Raw genomic sequence first — 19,490 nt, 5'->3', positions numbered from 1 at the left:
TACATGGGTAAAGATTTTGATTCAAACAACCCCGAAACATACCTGATGTACTATGATGTAAATAATTTGTAAGGCGCAGCGATGAGTATGTCTTTACCCAAGGGTAAATTTGAATGGGTTGAAAATGTAGACAATATAGATCAGTTTTTCAATAATGATGAGAGTGTAGGCTACATCCTTGAAGTAGATCTACACTATCCTGAGAAATTACATGATCTACACAAAGATCTACCTTTATGCCCGGAACATTTTGTACCACCTGGTAGCAAACAACAAAAACTCACGACAACTCTGTATGATAAGTCTAATTATGTAATACATTATAAGAATTTAAAGCAATGTTTAGATTTAGGTTTAGTTCTTAAGAAAATACATCGAGTCTTGAAATTTGAGCAGTCAGACTGGCTCAAGTCATACATTGATAAAAATACTGATTGCCGAAAATTAGCGAAAAATGAGTTTGAAAAAAATTTTTATAAATTAATGAATAACGCAGTTTTCGGAAAGACGATGGAAAATGTAAGAAAATATAAAGATGTATATTTGAGAACGAAGTGGCAAGGTCGATACAATGTATCCGATTTAGTATGTAGAACTAACTTCCACAGCCTTACAATTTTCGATGAAGACATCGTTATAGTAGAACTTAAAAAAGCTAGAGTCTGCTTCAACAAACCAATATATGTAGGCTTTAGTATATTAGATTTATCCAAGACTTTTATTTATGACTTCCACTATAATTATGTGCTTGAAAATTATGCAAATACATCTAAATTATTGTACACTGACACAGACAGTCTAATTTACCAATTCAATGTACCCAACATCTATGAAGACATCAAACGTGATATCTCAAGGTTTGATACTTCCGATTACCCACCTAACAACGTCTTCAACATGCCCCTTGTTAACAAAAAGGTTCTGGGACTCATGAAGGATGAGAACAATGGAAAAATCATGTCCGAGTTCGTGGGTCTCAGAGCCAAATTGTATGCCTTTGAAATCCATGATCCTAAGAAGGAAAAGGATAGAATCAAGAAAAGGGCAAAGGGTATCGGAGGATCAGCCTTGAAGACCATCATGTTTGATGACTTCAAAAGATGTCTTTTGAAAATGTGCTGTTGAAGAAAGAGCAGTATATGATAAAAAGCAAAAAACATCAAGTGCACACAGTAAAACAGGAAAAACTTGCTCTCAGTTGGGCTGATGACAAACGTCAACTCATTGAGGCAAGCACTGATACTGTGCCTTGGGGTTATAAAGGCTCCTTAGATTTTAAGAAAAGAAAACTTGTAGATGATGAAAATAATAATAAGAGACAAAAAGTTTTGTAACAGTAAAAATAATGTAAATATATTATTAAGGATTTATGTATTAAGGTTTTGTAAATAAAAACAATGTAAATATAATTTGTGTTTTATATATCTGATTTATTGATCCAACTATTATGTTTAGTATCAAAGCCTAACCATTTAACATAGTATTTATTTCCTCGTTTTCTAATTACTTTTTCAACAAGATATACATCTGGATATTTGACTTTGCTGAGTTCTTCGTTGTAAAATCTGCCTTCAATTGGTTGATCCTGATAGTCCACGAGCTTGTACGTCGTTGGATTCGTATTCTGCACCGATTTGATTGTGAAGATTTCTGTTGTCCAGTTTGGCGTGTATCCTTTGTCAAAAACATGCTTGTACTTGCTGATTCGGACTTTGTCTCCAACTTTGAACTTCTGCTTCTGCTTCGATTTGGTTTTCAGTGGTTGATATATATTTTCCAATAGTTGTTTCTCCTGAGCAGCGGTAACATCAACAGGTTTCATTTTGATGGTACTATGTTTGGTGTTGTATGTATTCACCAAGTCATCAAGTACATCAGTCCACTTGTAGCTGCTGCGAGCTGTAAACTCTCGCCACATTTTAGTCTTGAGTGTTCTATTGAAACGTTCACATATGGATGCTTTGAGATTGCTGAATGTTGAATACAGATTTATCTTGTGCTGCTTCATCAGATCTTTGAATTCTTTGTTGTAAAACTCTTTACCCTGATCAACATGGAGATTCTTAGGAACACGACCTTGCTGGAGTACAGACTTCATAGCACTAGTGACATCTCCACCACTTTTTGATTTAATTGGAACTGCCCAGGCTTATTTAGAAAATATGTCTATGATTGTAAGCAGATACTTGTATCCTTTATTGACTGTTGCATATGGAATCATCTCAACCAAGTCGGCTTGCCAAGTCTCATCGAGACCTCGGATATCAACATGACGACGTTTATAATTCCTGCGAGCTGGTTTGTGAAGCTCTTCAGCTATCACCACCTTTTTCTCTTCCATTGAAATTATTAACGAGATATTTGATATTATTTTGATGAGAGGAAAGTACTGCTTTAACTTCCTCAATAGCTGTCTGCAAATTTCTCACAGCAGCTTTCAGTATTACTATTTCAGAGTGTAAATGTGAAATAATCTCTTTCTGTTCACTGTCTATACTTTTATTCAGTTCAGACATCTGTCTCAGTACAAACTGCACTGTCGCCGCATCATGTTCATTTGAAGGATTACCGAGATTGCACAGCCTTTTATTCTCAATGTTATAGTTTCCATCAGAAGTTACATTGAAACCTCTACCAGCAGGGCCTCGTTGACCTAAGTTATTGTCCAGTGGACGTCCAAATATATCGATGCGCATGGTTATGAACACTTTGACTGTCAGCGTGTGAATGATTTAATTTTTCAGAAGCTTTTAATATATAACTCCAGCCTCCCTAATCTCTTCAATAATTGACATGATTTCATTCGTGTGACTTGGATTTCCAGCAGCTTGAGATGCCATAAGTAGTCGCAAACGATCAACTAGTTCATTTGGATCATCCCAGTAAACATAGTCCATTGGTAATCTCTGTTTTCTTGCAATCATATATTTTGGTAACCCTTTACCGAACTTGGTGATAAAATCAGCAATGTATTTATTGAACTTGATTGTTGTATCTTCATAAATGGTACGATTTAGATCATAATTTTTCCTATGAGCGTTGGTATGTTGAATTATGTCCAAGTACTTTTTCTTATCATCTGGGGTGATGAGTGCATCCTCTGGTGATTTTCTAAATAATAATTCCAACAACCCAGGAGTTATTGGATAATTTTTTTCTTTGACAGTTATTGTATCATTTGCAAATGAAATAGGTGAATCACCCATATGCATTTCACCACGTTTTCTGCGTACACCATATCTCATATCATTATCTTTATGTTTTTTACTTAAACGTTGTAGATAATTAGTGAGAAGAGTATTTCTACGAGCTGGAGTACTTGTTGATGGTGGTGGCTGAGTAATAGCAAGTGCTGTATTATCAAATGAACTTTCATCATCTGTTATTAAACTGTTGTATACTTCTGGACAGTGATGCTTCCGTCGGATGGCATCACTGGCTTGAGATATCTGATGCAGAATATCTTTCTGCTTTGATATTTCTTCAGGCTTCATGTTGACAGGTTAACGTCTACAGCATGTATGACTATCACACTCTAAAGTACCTCAATTTATACTAATGAAGCAGTCCAATCCTTTGCGATACCTACCACTGTTCAATTCACTGTCTTTTTCTATTACCACAAACCCATATTTATTCCAACATGCCGATCATAAATCTCTGAATGAGTTGTACGACATGTCTGTATTGACATGATCATTATAAATATGCTTCAGATTCATTTCATCTTGACGGAATAGCACGAGAAAGTTTGCGTTATCTCTAATCAAATGCTTAGGTATTCGTGTATAAGTTTGACAGAGATAAAAGCTATCAATATCTTTGTGTCGACCGATGCAGAAAAAAGCCTTGATGTGATCCTGTTTTTCACAAGCAACATCATCAAATATCATCAGGGAGTTAGGTTTTGCATCTTCAGGCTTGATTACAGCCTCATGATCGCTGAATGTGAAGAATCCAATACCATCAATCTGTTTTAGCAGTGTTTCGAGAAACTGATACTTTGGTTGGTTAAGAGACTTTGAGTAAAGATATATATTCTCAAACCTCAAACCGTTTGGATGTACAATAAGAGACAGTAGAGCGTTGGTCTTTCCACAGTTTGATGGTCCGCAAAACACTGCACGGATACTGTTGGGAAGTAATGCACCGTGTCGTTTGAGTTTCACACCGGTCCCTTGAACAATTTGATCAAAATTCATAACAGGCAACTGAGCTCTTGATTTGCTGCCCATGACTGCTGATTAGATTCTGAGCTCAAGGGGTATATATACCGGCTTATATAGATAAGCGAGTCAGTCTTCGATGTGACATGTCTGAGAGCAGACGTGGTAAAGGTTTGTTCAACAACATAATCAATAAGCTGCCACTTGAACTCCATATCCCTGGGTACCAGTACTGCGGTCCAGGTACAAAGTTAGCTAAGAGGTTAGCTCGAGGTGATCCAGGCATAAATCCTTTGGACTCTGCGTGTAAGGAACACGGATATAGCTTACTCTAAAAATCGTGAAAATTTGGAAGCCCGTCACGAGGCTGATAAAATTCTTGCTGAGAAATCGTGGCAACGATTTCAAGCGAGGGACGCTACTATTGGTGAAAAAGCTGCTGCTTGGAGTGTAAATAAAATCATGAAGTTAAAAAGACGTTTCGGTATGGGTCTTAAAAAAGAAAAACCTATTCCTAAGCGTAAGACAATTAAAAGAAAAACAATGAAGCGTAAGACAGTCAAAAGAAAGACTTCCAAGAAGAAAGATGTTGCTCTGAGACAGATTGTTGATGAAGCTAAAAAGTCCATGCAGCCTGGTGGAGATCCAGTTAAAACAGCTCTTGGAGGTGCCCGCAAGGCTGTCAAGAAAGCTGGTGGAAAGAAAAACATTCGATTGCCTCGTATTCTACCAGTTCCATCAAAGATTGGTGGAGTACTTCCATTCTTGATTCCCCTGTTTGCAGGGTTATCAGCGGTTGGTGCTCTAACAGGTGGAGCTGCAGGTGTTGCAAAAGCTGTGAACGATGCCAGCGCAACCAAAAATCAATTAGCTGAAAAGAAACGTCACAACTTGAAGATGGAGGAAATAGCTGTAGGTAGAGGATTATACCTCAAACCTTACCGCAGTGGTATGGGACTTTATCTGAAACCATACCCAGAAGGAGCTGGCTGCAAGAAGTCAAAAAACCAGTAGAGCTACCACATCGAGCACTGACTAACATCGACTTATTAAAATATGTCAAGCTGCTTAAAATTCCAAATTTTCGTGGAGTTTTCATGAGAAATGATTTACCAAAATCTGGACCAAAGACAAACGAATCAGCAATAATAATTTTAGATGATAAACTTGGGCCTGGAACTCACTGGGTTGCATACAAGAAGAATCATAATCAAGTAATTTACTTTGATAGTTTTGGTAATCTACAACCCCCACAAGACTTGATGAAATATCTCGATGTAGGTAGCGTAAAGTACAATCATAAAAGATATCAAGACTTTGATACAATCATATGCGGACATTTGTGCTTAAAATTCCTGGCTGGATAACTATAAATTGAAGTGAGTCGAGACAACAAGCGTCAGTCATGGCAGAGTCATTCACCTTGACATTATACGGAAATTCCTCCATACTGGAGGCAAATTATTTTCCACCGATTGAGCTATCACCAACAAAAAATTATGTTCTTGGGCTTGTTAAGCTCCTAACATTTAATTCAATACCAAATATTGATGTTGGTGCTAATAAATTTTATGTGTCATCAAAAAGATCCAAAAGAAGTATAATCAAGAGATTTCAAGAAATAACTATACCAACAGGGAGTTATGAAATTAAAGATATTGAAACTTATATAAACAAGACATTACCTGAACTGAGTTTCACTTTAAAAGCAAACAACAATGAGTTGAGAAGTGAAATAAAATGTGATCAATATATAAATTTTGAACCTGAAGATTCCATTGGATCATTACTTGGATTTACCAACCGCGTGCTTGAACCTAACACAGCACATAAATCTGATTTACCAGTGAAAATATTAAAAATCAATGCTCTGAGAGTCGAGTGCAATATAACTACTGGATCGTACATCAATGGTGAGAAGAATCATACAATCCATGAATTTTTTCCAAGGGTTCCAGCAGGATATAAGATAGTGGAAGTGCCAACAAACATCATTTACCTGCCAGTCGCCGTACGAGCAATACACAACTTGAGGCTCCGCATTGTTGATCAGGACGGGGGAATAGCAAATTTCCGTGGCGAGACTATCACGATAAGACTGCATATAAAAAGCCTGTAATGGGTATCGTATATGAGACAAAGACTGGTATCGGGTATAAAAGGATTGCAGGATGCCCAAAGATCATCAGTCATCATCGAGCTCTGAAAGTGTTGACACGTCAAAACGCAGAGTTCCTAAAAAGTCTAGGACTAAAATTACGTAGAAAATTCACAAAATAAAAATAAATTTTTGTTGTCTAGCTTGTGTGATACCATGGCGGAAATCTTAGATATAAAAAAATCAATTATTTTCGACGAATCTATTGCACACTGTGAAGCTCATTCACACTTGCCATATGCATCATCAACATTCAACAACAGTGATGAAATCAGGATTGCTGTTCAACATCAAGATCTGTGCTTGCTCCCAAGCAAGAGCACATTACATTTTTATGGAAGAATGAGGAAAGCTGATGGTACTGCTGTAAGTGCTACTACGAAGATGGTCAACATGGCTGTTTGTCATATGTTTAAAGAGATACGTTATAAGCTCAATGGTGTAGAAATCGATAGATGTAAGAATGTTGTTATCACCAGTGTTATGAAAGGATACGCTTCTCTGAGCCCGGGACAACAAAATATTCTGGAAAATGCTGGTTGGATTGTTAATGAAGATGACAACAAGCTGACTGATAATAGCGGTTACTTTGATGTCTCAGTACCGCTGAGTTTCATTCTTGGATTTGCTGAAGATTATCAACGAATTATCGTGAATGCCAAGCATGAATTGATACTGATCAGATCAAATACTGATCAAAATGCTTATGTTGTTACCGTTGAGAATGAAAATGTTTCAATTACGATTCAAAAAATTGAGTGGATTGTATCGTATATAACAATGTCTGACAAGCAAAAAATCGAGGTGTTGAATTACATAACCTCCGATCCAGCTATCCCAATCAGTTTCCGGACTTGGGAATTGTATGAGTATCCACTGCTACCAGCTACCAACAAGCATATTTGGATAATCAAAACAACAAATCAGCTTGAGAAACCTCGTTTTGTTATCCTTGGATTCCAAACAGCAAGAAAGAATCAACCGGATCAAAATGCAAGCGAGTTTGACCACTGCAACATTACCGACATTAAGCTGTTCTTGAACTCTCAGAGTTATCCATATGGAAATTTGAACCTCAACATTGTGCATAATCAGTATGCCTTGATGTATGATATGTACACAAATTTTCAAAGTGCTTACTATGGAAAAGAAGCTGAACCGCTATTGGCGAAAAAATATTTTCTGAATAAAGCACCTCTGTATATAATTGACTGTTCCAAGCAGAACGAGTCAATCAAGTCTGGACCTGTGGATATACGCCTGGAATTTGAATCATCAGTACAGTTTCCAAATCAAACTGCTGCTTACTGCTTGATAATTCACGATCGAATAATTGAGTACAATCCCATCAGCAGCACTGTGAGAAAACTTACTTAATGGTGCAGTTTGATCCCAAACCCACCATACATTACATGTATGTATGGGACTTTGCATCCAGACAAGCGAGGAAAGGATCATGGGAACAAGCAGCAAGAGACGGAGAACGATTTCACTGACGAATACAACAAATAAATAAAATTATTGATCCTGTACTAATCAATAAACTTAATGTAATTAAAAATAGTAAATAAACATGATGTAATTAAAAATAGTAAATAAAGAAAAACTTTTTTATAATTTTGGATTTTTAATTATAAACCTTACTATAATAAATACGAAATATATTAGTAACATTACATAGATTTAAACTTTTTCATTAATTGCACAGTTGGTATAGATGGTGTGTAAATGAATTTAAATTTATTGTATGATGTACCGATGTCATACAAATAAATCTTTTCACCATTATTGATAATATTCTTCATCTTTGCAAGTAAAATAATAAACCAATAAAAAAAAATAATTAACCAATAAGATTATCGAGTGGTGGGGGTAAAATCCAGAGATCGGGTTATAAAAAGGTTGAATTGATTGTAAGAGTCATCACCCGGGAAAAAATGAATTTGCCTAACCATATATATATATATATATATATATATATATATATATATATATATATATATATATATATATATATATATATATATATATATATATATGATTATATATTAAATATATATAATTATATATTATTATATATAAATTTTTATATAAAATATATATAATCATATATGGACTAATGTATTATATGTATGTTTTATATAAGTCTATATATAATTAGATCTGATTAGACCTGAGTTATCTAGGTCCATACATGATTATATATAATTAGATCTGATTAGACCTGAGTTATCTAGGGCTATATATGATTATATATAAATCTATATATAATTAGATCTGATTAGACCTGAGTTATCTAAGGCTATATATGATTATATATAAATCTATATATAATTAGATCTGATTAGACCTGAATTATCTAGGGCTATATATGATTATATATAAATCTATATATAATTAGATCTGATCAGATCTAATTTATATAGGACCATATATATATATATATATATATATATATATATATATATATATATATATATATATATATATATATATATATATATATATATATATATATAATCAAACGTAAAGCTATGTACATAATTATATCTAATCAAACGTAAATTATAAATTTATCAATGATTATTGATTTTATGTTCTTTAGTAATTTTAAGATAAGTATAAGATCTGAATTTTTTTATTAATAATTGCAGATAAAGAGCTAAGTTTTATTTTATTTTATATTTCATTACTATTATTTATAAAACAATACTAAATTAATAATACATTTTGCTTATATATATTGAAGTAATACACTTATAATAGATTATGTATAATATTTCCTAAATTTTACATGATATATTTATTAGTATTTTAATAGAGTATACTTTGTTGAATTAAATCTGATTATATTCCCGAAGAAAATGATTTTGCCTAATCATATATAGTTATATCTAATTAATAATTAGTAATTATATATAACCATATGTAGACTTATATATGATTATACCTACTCATACTTGACTAATATGAATCTGTATGTAATCAGATCTGATTATATACGGGTCCATATATAATTAGATGTGATCAAACTTGGCTAACATAATTACCCTTTTATAGATTATCATGTATTATTAAATTATATATAAGTTAATATATAATTATATATAGGTTCATGCATAGTCAGACCTAAGCAAACATTTTTTTGGATATCACTTAAAGTGCAAAATGATGTTTTACAATACGCTTAAATAGTTATAAAATGAAAAATTTATTGCACTTCCTATAGGATGTCTTGGTTTGCCCTGCTACTGTTTAATAATAAAATGATTATTGGAATAAATATGTTGTTATAATTAGGTTCAGTGAAATAAGCGAATCAAGAGTATCAAAATTTAATATAAAATTAATTTTTATATTATATTTCTGATAAATTGATTTGATACGTTATATACTTCATAGAATCATCAATACTTAAAAGACGACAGCATAGCAGCCGGGAATTTCGAGACGCACTGGGATCATCAAAGTTAAGCAGCATTGCGCGTGGTTAGTAATTGGATGGGTGACCGCGTCGGAGTTATAGCTGCAAAATCATATGTGATGATTTTTTTTTTTGGTTACAGGATTAGGTACGCCGAAATCAAATATTATATCCCTAAAAATAACCACATATTTAATTAGGGGTAATGATATATAATTTAATGTTGTTACATGTAGTTATATATGAGTACATAAAATTATATATAACTTATATATGATTATATATAACTCATATATGATTATATATAACTTGTATATGATTATATATAATTAGACCTGGCCAATTTTCAGGTCTAATTATATATAAGTTATATTATATATAACCATATATAATTAGGCAAAATCATTTTTTCCCGGGCATTCAGTCACTCTTCGTTGTCAAGAGCAGTAAAAATGGAGATCATTCTAGACATTCAAGGATTCAGAGGAGCTGATAATCGCTTTATTGTTAAGGAGTTGGCCTCAATAACAATTCAACATGATATTGATAATATTGAAGAGTTATCATGCACACTATTTCAACCGCCATATCACTGGAAGGTGTTACCAGTCAACTATCAACGTCTGAATACCTGGCTGATCCGAAATTATCATGGAATCAGTTGGAATGCTGGAACAACTTCATATTACAAGCTCAAAGAAGTTCTCAATTATTTAACTTGTAATAAAAAAATTATTTATGTCAAAGGTATCGAGAAAAAGTTATGGGTTCAAAATTTAATTGATTGTAATAATAAAATTGTAATCGATCTCGATAATTTCAAATGTCCCTCTCTAAAAAGTATGAAAATTTGTAACAATCATTTTTGTAATTATCATGATCGTTTATCTGATTTATGTGCCTTGGAGAATGTAAAAAATTTAAAAGATTGGTTTGTAAGCACTCAATAAATCTAAAATAAATGAATTATAATTGTTATTATTATTTCATCCTAACACATTTAATTAAGAATAGAATTAATTATTGTTAGTTATTAAATTCAAATAATTTTCCAACACTACTACTGATATTAATACTTATCAACAGATGGCGTACTGGTTTTTGATTTTTAATTATGATAATCAATAATCAGTTTTTGTTTTTCTAAAATTTTATAATTAATATTTGTTTAAATTAAAAGTCATGCATTATTTTATATAACCATTTAAAAATAAAAACTGAGTATTGATTTTCAAAATATATCTCTAGAAGATTTTTGGATTTGACGATAGAGAGCACATCAACCCCATATTAGTTTATCAAATAATACATAACTTTTAATTTAAATAAATATTAATAATATTAATAACAAAATATTATAAACTAATAATAATTATTTATCTTTTATTTAAATTAAAAGTCATGTATTATTCTATATATGTATATATAACTAGAAATTTTTTTAATATTTTTGAATTGACAGCTTTCACGCTCTAAGAATAAACTGATAGTAGATGGCTCTAGTACAAGAAGCGCGAAATTCAAACTATCATTATGATAAGTAACTTAAAAAATTATGATTAAGTATAACTTATTGAATTTGAATTATAAATATTAATCTTAAATTAAAAATGTGAGGAATTATAAATAAAAACAATGAATTATTTATATTGAAATCCAATATTTTATTGATTAAATAATTCCACTGGTCATTTTTACATCAAGACTAGAATTAATAAATTCAAATTTATTATATTTTCCACCATGGTAACGCAGAAACAGATAGTTTGAATCTATTAATTCATTCAAACTCTTCATGAAGTTATCATCTTTTAGATGTTGAATAGTTCTTGATGGTAGATGAATGTTAAATTCATCGTTTATATTAGCAACAATCCTAGTTCCATACTGAGTTGTAATAGCTTTGATACCGTTAATCTTATATTCTCGATTAAACTCCAACTCATTCATTTTCTTAACAGGAAGAATCCCAGTAAGACAATTAACCTCATTTATCTTGGTAAAGTCCATGATTCATTGCTGTAAAAATTTTTTAATTAATTGTAATGGTTGATTAAATGATTTTTCATTTAATTCATATTTTGATTAGACAGTAAATGAATACTTACAATTAGTAATACTGATAGGCAGAAGATGTATATCACCAAGAACTTGTACTTCAACTTGTAGTCAACACCAGCTCGTACTTTACTGGAGACGTGTACTTCGTTTTTGTGAAGTACGCTCTCGGCAAGCCGCTTATATAGCCAGAGGATATTACACAGTTACCCCCCACTCCTCTACCTCAAAAACGGATTGATGACGTCATCTACTACGCAGTTAGAAATAGAACAAAGAAAACTGCGTAGTTACGCAACCTTGAACAGGCTCAGACCTGTCTGATCACGTCATCTACTGCGCAGTTACCCCCCCCCCTCCTCTACCTCAAAACCGGTTTGATGACGTCATCTACTACACAGTTAGAAAATTCTAGAACAGAATGAGTCATCTACTGCGCAGTTATATGACCTTGAACAGGTTTAAGCCTGTCTGATGACGTCATCTACTACGCAGTAGAAATAGAACAAAGAGAACTACGGAGTTACGCGACCTTGAACAGGTTCAGACCTGTCTGATGACGTCATCTACTACGCAGTTAGAAAATTCTAGAACAGAATGAGTCATCTACTGCGCAGTTAGAAGTAATACAAGCTGTCACCAGATGGCGTTGCGTGAAATCCTTCTCGCAAGTAGTTGACATAATTTCATTTTAAATATATAGAACATGGATATACCATATTACAAATGCGTAATCCTGAACTATTGATCTGTTATGGTTGAGCCGAAGGCAGGTTAATAGTTGAGGATGCTTTTTTCTAACCTCAAAATGTTGAACTCAAATTCAAAATGGCGGAAGTCAGACTGAAAATTTCAGCCACCAGATGGCGGATTCAAAATGGTGGATAGCAGCCACCAGATGACGGATTTCAGATAGCAGCCACCAGATAACAGAGTCAAAATGGCGGATAGCAGCCACCAGATAGCGAATTCAAAATGGTGGGAAAATAGATCTAAAAAATGGCGGGAAAATGGTGGATAGTAAGATTCAAAATTGGCGGGAAAATGGTAGATACTAAGATTAAAAAATGGCGGAAGAATTCATCACCAGCGCCACCTACGAAAAACCCTCCACCATATCCACGTCGGTAAAAACAGGTCGGTAAAACAGGGCTTCTATTCTGGAAGTATTCCAGCGATGTTCTATAAATTTGCCAGAGATTTTCCGGAAATGTTCCGGAAGTGTTCCATGAATGTTCCGGAACTATTTCGAGAATATTGCAAAAGTGTTCCGGGGATGTTTCGGATTGTCTTATCATAGGAACGTTCCGGACCAGGAACTATTCCGGAACTTTTCAGGAAACTTGTTTTTTACACGGGTACTATTTGTCCAATGCAAATATACATTATAGCTCTCAAATGCAGTTGAATGTAATAAAACGTTTATGTCTTGATTTTTAGGCGATGATAGATTTTACTTTTCGACTTGCGCTTAAGGCATGTACTACCTCAAAATAAAAATGAAATTTTAAGGATTGTGGTTTTCATGACGCGACATTTTTTTTTAATTTTTTAATTTTAGCCATCAATTAATTGATTGACAAGATACGTACGCCGATTCACCATCTGAATATGAATCACTTCCTCGATAAAATCCTCTAGCATCTTTTGCCCCGAACCCTGACCACTGGAGCTTCAAAACGTAAAGCCCAATTGGCAATTCGTTGTTAAATTTAATATTAAAAAACTCAAGAACTTCACTCCACCGCTGAGTGACCGGTTCCCATATAGTGCCATTAGGAAAAATCAATTTCGTATAGGTTGTATTAATTTTTAATGAACTAGCAGTATGGAATGTCACATCTTGCGTAGGATTATACACTTCAAAAACTATTTTACTTGTACCGTCGAATGTAAATTCTTCACTATCAAAATGAGGTTTTATTTGCAAAGAATATGATTTTGGAGCTGTATCATTTGACAGTCGGTAGCTTATCACCTTTGCTAATAACATTGCAATGTACCGATCTTCATGTTGGGCTATTGATTCCCGATGATGCACAAATATAAATATCAATAAAATTCCAAGTTTTCTAAAGATGAACATTTTTATTCATTTGAAAAAAATATTGAAAAAATAAATAAAATTAGAAACTTCTAAGACTAATATCTCTATTCTGTCACACACCGATAACTGAAGGTTGGATCAACGGATGAAATTCTATACCCCGTGAACTTATTAATATTAATTCATATTCATGAAATTGAACTCTCCTTGACTGTTGGTTATCAAGAGTCTTTCTAGCCGGACAAAGTTCGTAGAGAAATAATTGAACACACACATTACTGCCATGGAATACTTTTGGATCTTGAGTTCATTTAAAGTTATTCATGTATAATTAAATTTCGAGGACAGGATTCGTTAATAATGAACAACTAAATTAAGTAATTTTTTTCATATTTCAATGAAGGTGAAAAATTTATTGCGATAAAAATTAGATTTAAAAAAATACTGTAATCATATGTCTGTGACTTTCTAGTGATAGTTCACTATAAGTCGAGGTAACTTTTGGTAGAGCGTGATATCTACAGCAATAATTTAAATAATTGACCTTATTAACCTGCGTCCCACACACTGCTTGCGACAGTGATTACAAGAGCTGGCATACAAAGTATTATACAGAAAATTTAAGAAACATTTGTCAAATTATGGGTTCCAATAATTGAGTTGATTAAGACGTTAAAATTGAAATTCTAATCATGGTTTAAAAATTCGAACATTGTTTTGCCTTTTTTCTCTTAATTAAATTATTTCCAACAAAGTTAAAAAAACCATAAAATGAAGCACAAATTTTCAATTTTCTTAGAGGAAATTTAAAAAAACCTAAGAATTATCTTTTTATCGAAAAAATAAGAAATTACCGACAAGCGGTAACTTATAAAAAAAATTTCTTTTATAAAATACTACCCAGTTAGCACAGGTTGACCATCAACTAGTTGATGTTCAATAGCTTATGTCAAATTTACGTTAACTTCGCGTTAACTGTTGCATTTGCAACAGTTTCACTAAACTTGACTTAAAGTTGCTCATCAAGTTGACGCAAATCTAGTGCCGGATTTGGACAACAGGTTTACCTTAAAAAGTTGTAAATAAACTCTTGAAGTAAAGCTATGGTTAGGTTTCAATAGAAACTTAGCATTATTTTCGCATCAAAAGTTTCACAACAACTTTGGAATTAAAAATGCTGGAAAGTTGATGTTGTAAATAAAATTAAAACATTTTCGAAACTTAAGTAAACAACAAATGGCGTTTTTTTCTAAATATATATTTATTTTTTTTTGTGAGTTTTCAACTCAAGCTCTATCGTTATTTCCAAGAAATAAAAATTATATATTATTTTCTATGACTTTTAAACTCCTTCGTAAACCCAATAATCTTTATGAATTTATAAAAAACGATACGTATAATTTTCTTAATTCATAAATCAATTCAAGTATGATTGCCGTATGTACAATAATATATGTTTATTTTCTGCTCGGAAAAGTAACTTCAATGACAAAAAATGATACTCACCACAATCGGTTATAACATTTTATTTTTACAAGAGAATAATACCATTTGTCTATAATTTGAAACAAGATCGATAAAAAATTAAAAAACTTAAATATAACGGATCTGACTTGACCCTGATTAAAAAAAAGTATTGAGACAAAGAAAAAAATATTGAAAAGTATTGATCTTCTAGTCAATCCAATACTTTTCAATACTTTTTTCTTCGTTTCAATACTTTTTTTTTAATCAGGGGAAATAATTCAAACTAAATCTATATTTTTGAATTACAAAGCTTTTAAAATACCTACACTTTTTCTACGTGTTAATAACAACGATACACATCAATTTTTAAATATTTGTCGCCATGAATGTTATAAGCAAATTTATTTCATTCTTAAATACTAACTTTATTTATGCGCTAATTACATCACATAATTTTTAAATATAAGTATAATTTCTTGACAGTTATAAAAGTAATCGAACAAAAACTCAAATAAAATACATTTTTTGTTTCAAACTTGTATAATTACAAGAATGAGAATTAAAATTATTATATTTTTAAGATAAAAGATTTTTTCGTAATATGTTCAATTAAGTTTTACATCTTGATGAAACATTGGAAAGTAGAGTTAGTAAAAATCAATATGTGGGTCAAACCAGGTTAATTCAGGTTTTCTGAACACTGACGTAAATGTGGCGGTGACTTAGGTTCATCAAAGCCTAAACCAGTGATCGTTCAAGCTGTGGCTATTTCTAAAAAACAATTATATAATTATTAATTAATAGTTTATTCGTATGAAATAGCTAAGGAATTTTTGCTTACCTCTGTTTACATATAGAAGGATTGATTATTGCCAGTTTTCTTTAAAAATTATTATTGAGTATATTCTTCTGGAATAAAAAAGAAGTATAAACTATATTGTCAACAAATATAATCAGATGATATAGTTAATGAAAAAGTTACTTACTAATTGATATTGTGTTTTTTTATATTTTTCTTTTACTTTTAATGAAAAGGATCCACCTGCTCCATTAATTATAAAATCTGCATTCGTTTTCTCTCAGCCTTCATACTTCGAACATAATTTTCCCTCCTCAGCATCCTTTTTTTTGAAATAACAATTAATATGCATGTTAGAGTACCATTTATTATCACCATTGAATGCAATGTTTTTAATTGCGTAATTATATGTTGAGTAGTTATAACATAACACCAACGACGAAAGCATTGTTAATTTTGTCGTCAGTTGTATGAAGAGTCATAATTTTTTTTACTCAAATAGGCATACGATAGCACTTGCTTTTTATGTCTTCGAGTAATATAAATTCATTTGAAGAACTTAGGCAGGAACATTGAAAAATTCCAAAATCTGTCGAGGGTCGATCCAAGACATGGTAAAAAGGCCTCAATTTTTTGAAGAAAGAAATCGCTAAATAAATTTTGTTATTAGTGAAGATAATATTTTTAATTACTCCAACTCGCCCATCTCTCGTTTGTATTGTATTATCTTTTTGCTCTGTTGAATAAAAAAATTTGCTGCATTCTAAATTTTTATACTGTACGCAATTGTCGCGCATCTTGTCATTTATTGGGCCATTTTTGTGCTGCATTGTACCTTTCGGATTTGTATAAAATTTATTATTTGTACTTATATTTTGAAAGTGCGACTTCTCACATATACGTTTATAAATTTGTTGTAACAGTTGATGTTGTTTATTTATTAAATCACGGTACTCTTTCATTACGTTTTCATACGTAAACGCAGAAGTGTCTTCAAGTGAACCGAACTGTTTAAAATCTTCCACGAGATGAACAAGACCATGAGAGTTGTATGTAAGAAACTCTAACCCATGTATTTTTTCGGCATCAATTATAAATTTTTTAATTGCAATGTCAGCAAATTCAATATCTTCTGAAGATGATTGATCATTCAATAAGACACGCATCGATGTATGCAACAGTAAAAAATGATCATATTGATCTGTTGTAATAATTCCTAGTGATACAACAATGAAACTATATAATAACAGCTGACGGAATTCCGTGGCTTTATATTTACCATAATGTTGAATTTCCCGCGGCATTCTAGCAAAGTCACGTGGACAATAACTTTGCAACTCTACTAAACGAGCTGACAAAAATGTTTCTTCAAATTTTTGTAACTTTCCGGGCAGACATTTACCATATACAACAGATCCAATTATTTTTTTCATGACTCTCAAGCAAGTTAAGTGCATATAATCGAAAGAGACTTGTTTTACTAGATCAATTGGAAGATCTTTGATCGATGATTCACCTAAATGATGGTCAACATCTCGAAGCTCTCTATACTCCAAGTCTGTTCTTTGTAAATAACCATGACCAGGAAAACGACGTGAATGGAGGTAAGTTATTCCTTCAACCTTACATTTTGAACAAGGATTTTTTGATACATGTGACATATGATTAAGCACATATGAGCGAGCAGGAGCGTCTGCGATGAAACACCGAAATGTTATTGAGATTAATTTCTCATTGCAATAAATACCACCATTTTTAATAATTATTTTAGATTCTTCAACAAAATCGTGAAAGAATTCCTTGAAACTTTTAGGCTTACTGGAGCCTTCATAAACACCGACGAGTATTGGTTTCTTTATTTTCTCCATATTTACAATGCGAATTTGGATGGGCCATATTTGAATATTCTTATTCATCTCAGCACCATCAGTGCTAAAATCGATTATCAATTCGTTGGGGATTTCATGGAGTGACAGAGATGATAATGTTAATAACAGCATCCACTCAATTCCTAAATGAAGATAATTTCCTGGTTCGACAATTTTTGGATCAATTTTATCACGTGGTGTCATTAAAAGTGTGCGAGGATCTGTTGGAAGAAACTTTAAAGACGGATGTGTATGCAATACATTTAAAATAGCTTTGCTTTGGGTTTGATTAATTTTATTATTTGTGAAACATTCAGCCAGATTTAATTGAAAAGACTGTTGGAAACATTTGGGGTGATTAATTTTTAACTTTTGTAATATATGATTTGAATGAATATATGGATTCGGTGTAAAATCACTCATTTGGTCATTCGCACCAGGTTCAGAAATTAGTGTATCATCGGAAATCGAGGCAGTAATTGGACTACTTTGGCCAGAACATGGAACGTCTTTAGTAACATTAACTTCAACAACATGATCAACATCAGGAGCACTTGTCAAAGTTGAGGTGGAAGTTAAATTATCGTTTGCACAGGTAGTTCTATTTTCACAAACGTTATCTTCAACAATGTGAATAGCTTGAGAAGCACCAGACAAGAAGTCTGGTAAGACAGACATTACTTGCAGAGGATTACAGTTGGGAACATCTTCATGAAAATTTTCAGCAGCAGTATGATTTGACGTAGTAGCGTTAGTATTTGTAGAAACTAAATCGTGACTGGAGTTTGATATACAGGATGTATTTTCAGCCATATTATTTTCCACGGTATGCGTTGGGTCTGGCACAGACGTTTCTTGTACGTTATTATTGTTATGCGTAAATTTAGTACGTTATTATTGTTATGCGTAAATTTAGTACAATTGTGTGCAGGATTAAAACTCATTGTTTTGGAGAGATTTGATTGAGAAGCATCTTTCAAATACGAGTAATATTTGTTTCTTAACTTCCTCTTTTGATAATGTGATAAATGGTTCCAAGGCTTACGACCATTTGGCCGATTCAAATTAAAAATATTGGAAACTCCATTCTGAAAAATATAAAGATATTTAGTGATTATTATAATTTTTGATTCCTAACCTCAATAATAATTGAGTTATTCAACAACAGAATATGAATTATATTGATAACATGGAATGTTTACTTTTTAATTAATTTTTATGTCAATTTTTTGCTTACATAGACATAGATTTTAATTGTTTTTTGATTGAACTTTTTCATTTTCAGTGAAGTTATAAATTTACCCAAACAGTTGAATTCCTCTCACGATAAAAAAAATGTTTAGGAATTCACCTTCAAATATATCGAATCATTTGAGATATTTTTTATTTCTTAACTTTTTTCATTGGTTGTTTGAAAAAAATTATCAACAATTTTTTATAAAAGTCGGCTAACTTAATCTTCATTAAAAAAGAACCAAATAAATCACCAAGTTGGTTATGACG

At 32.1% G+C, this 19,490-nt stretch overlaps 2 protein-coding genes across 5 annotated transcripts in view; both read right to left on the bottom strand.

Annotated features, from left to right (window-relative positions):
* LOC141525751 (thyrotropin-releasing hormone-degrading ectoenzyme-like) overlaps positions 1-13,961 on the bottom strand; it is a 28,934-nt gene extending 14,973 nt beyond the window's left edge. For 2 of the 3 annotated variants that reach the window (XM_074240364.1, XM_074240363.1), the window contains exon 1: positions 13,399-13,961. In XM_074240364.1, coding sequence (XP_074096465.1) covers positions 13,399-13,892 — 494 coding nt within the window. In that variant the 5' untranslated portion in view covers positions 13,893-13,961. The remainder of the gene's footprint in view (positions 1-13,398) is intronic. The other variant, XM_074240365.1, reaches the window with a different exon arrangement.
* Positions 13,962-15,243: 1,282 nt separating this feature from the next.
* Positions 15,244-19,046, bottom strand: LOC141525753 (uncharacterized). Of its 2 annotated transcripts, none has more exons than XM_074240368.1 (3): positions 16,307-19,046; positions 16,162-16,229; positions 15,244-16,091 (listed from the first exon to the last, which is right to left on the bottom strand). In XM_074240368.1, the coding sequence occupies exon 1, from the start codon at positions 18,798-18,800 to the stop codon at positions 16,614-16,616; it is 2,187 nt and encodes a 728-aa protein (XP_074096469.1). In that variant the 5' UTR covers positions 18,801-19,046; the 3' UTR covers positions 15,244-16,091; positions 16,162-16,229; positions 16,307-16,613. The 2 variants fall into 2 exon arrangements, with proteins under 2 accessions (XP_074096469.1, XP_074096471.1); XM_074240370.1 differs by having other exon boundaries at positions 16,162-16,226.
* Between the last annotated feature and the right edge of the window lie 444 nt (positions 19,047-19,490).

The sequence above is a fragment of the Cotesia typhae genome, unplaced genomic scaffold, assembly GCF_013202065.1.
Source record: "Cotesia typhae breed Kobodo isofemale line unplaced genomic scaffold, CoteBio_Ctyphae contig_27, whole genome shotgun sequence".
Taxonomy (NCBI): domain Eukaryota; kingdom Metazoa; phylum Arthropoda; class Insecta; order Hymenoptera; family Braconidae; genus Cotesia; species Cotesia typhae.
This window is presented reverse-complemented; position numbering and strand designations above follow the sequence as displayed.

Coding starts and splice junctions, on each gene's coding strand:
- LOC141525753 (XM_074240368.1), bottom strand. CDS start 18,800: ATGGCTGAAAATACATCCTGTATATCAAACTCCAGTCACGATTTAGTT.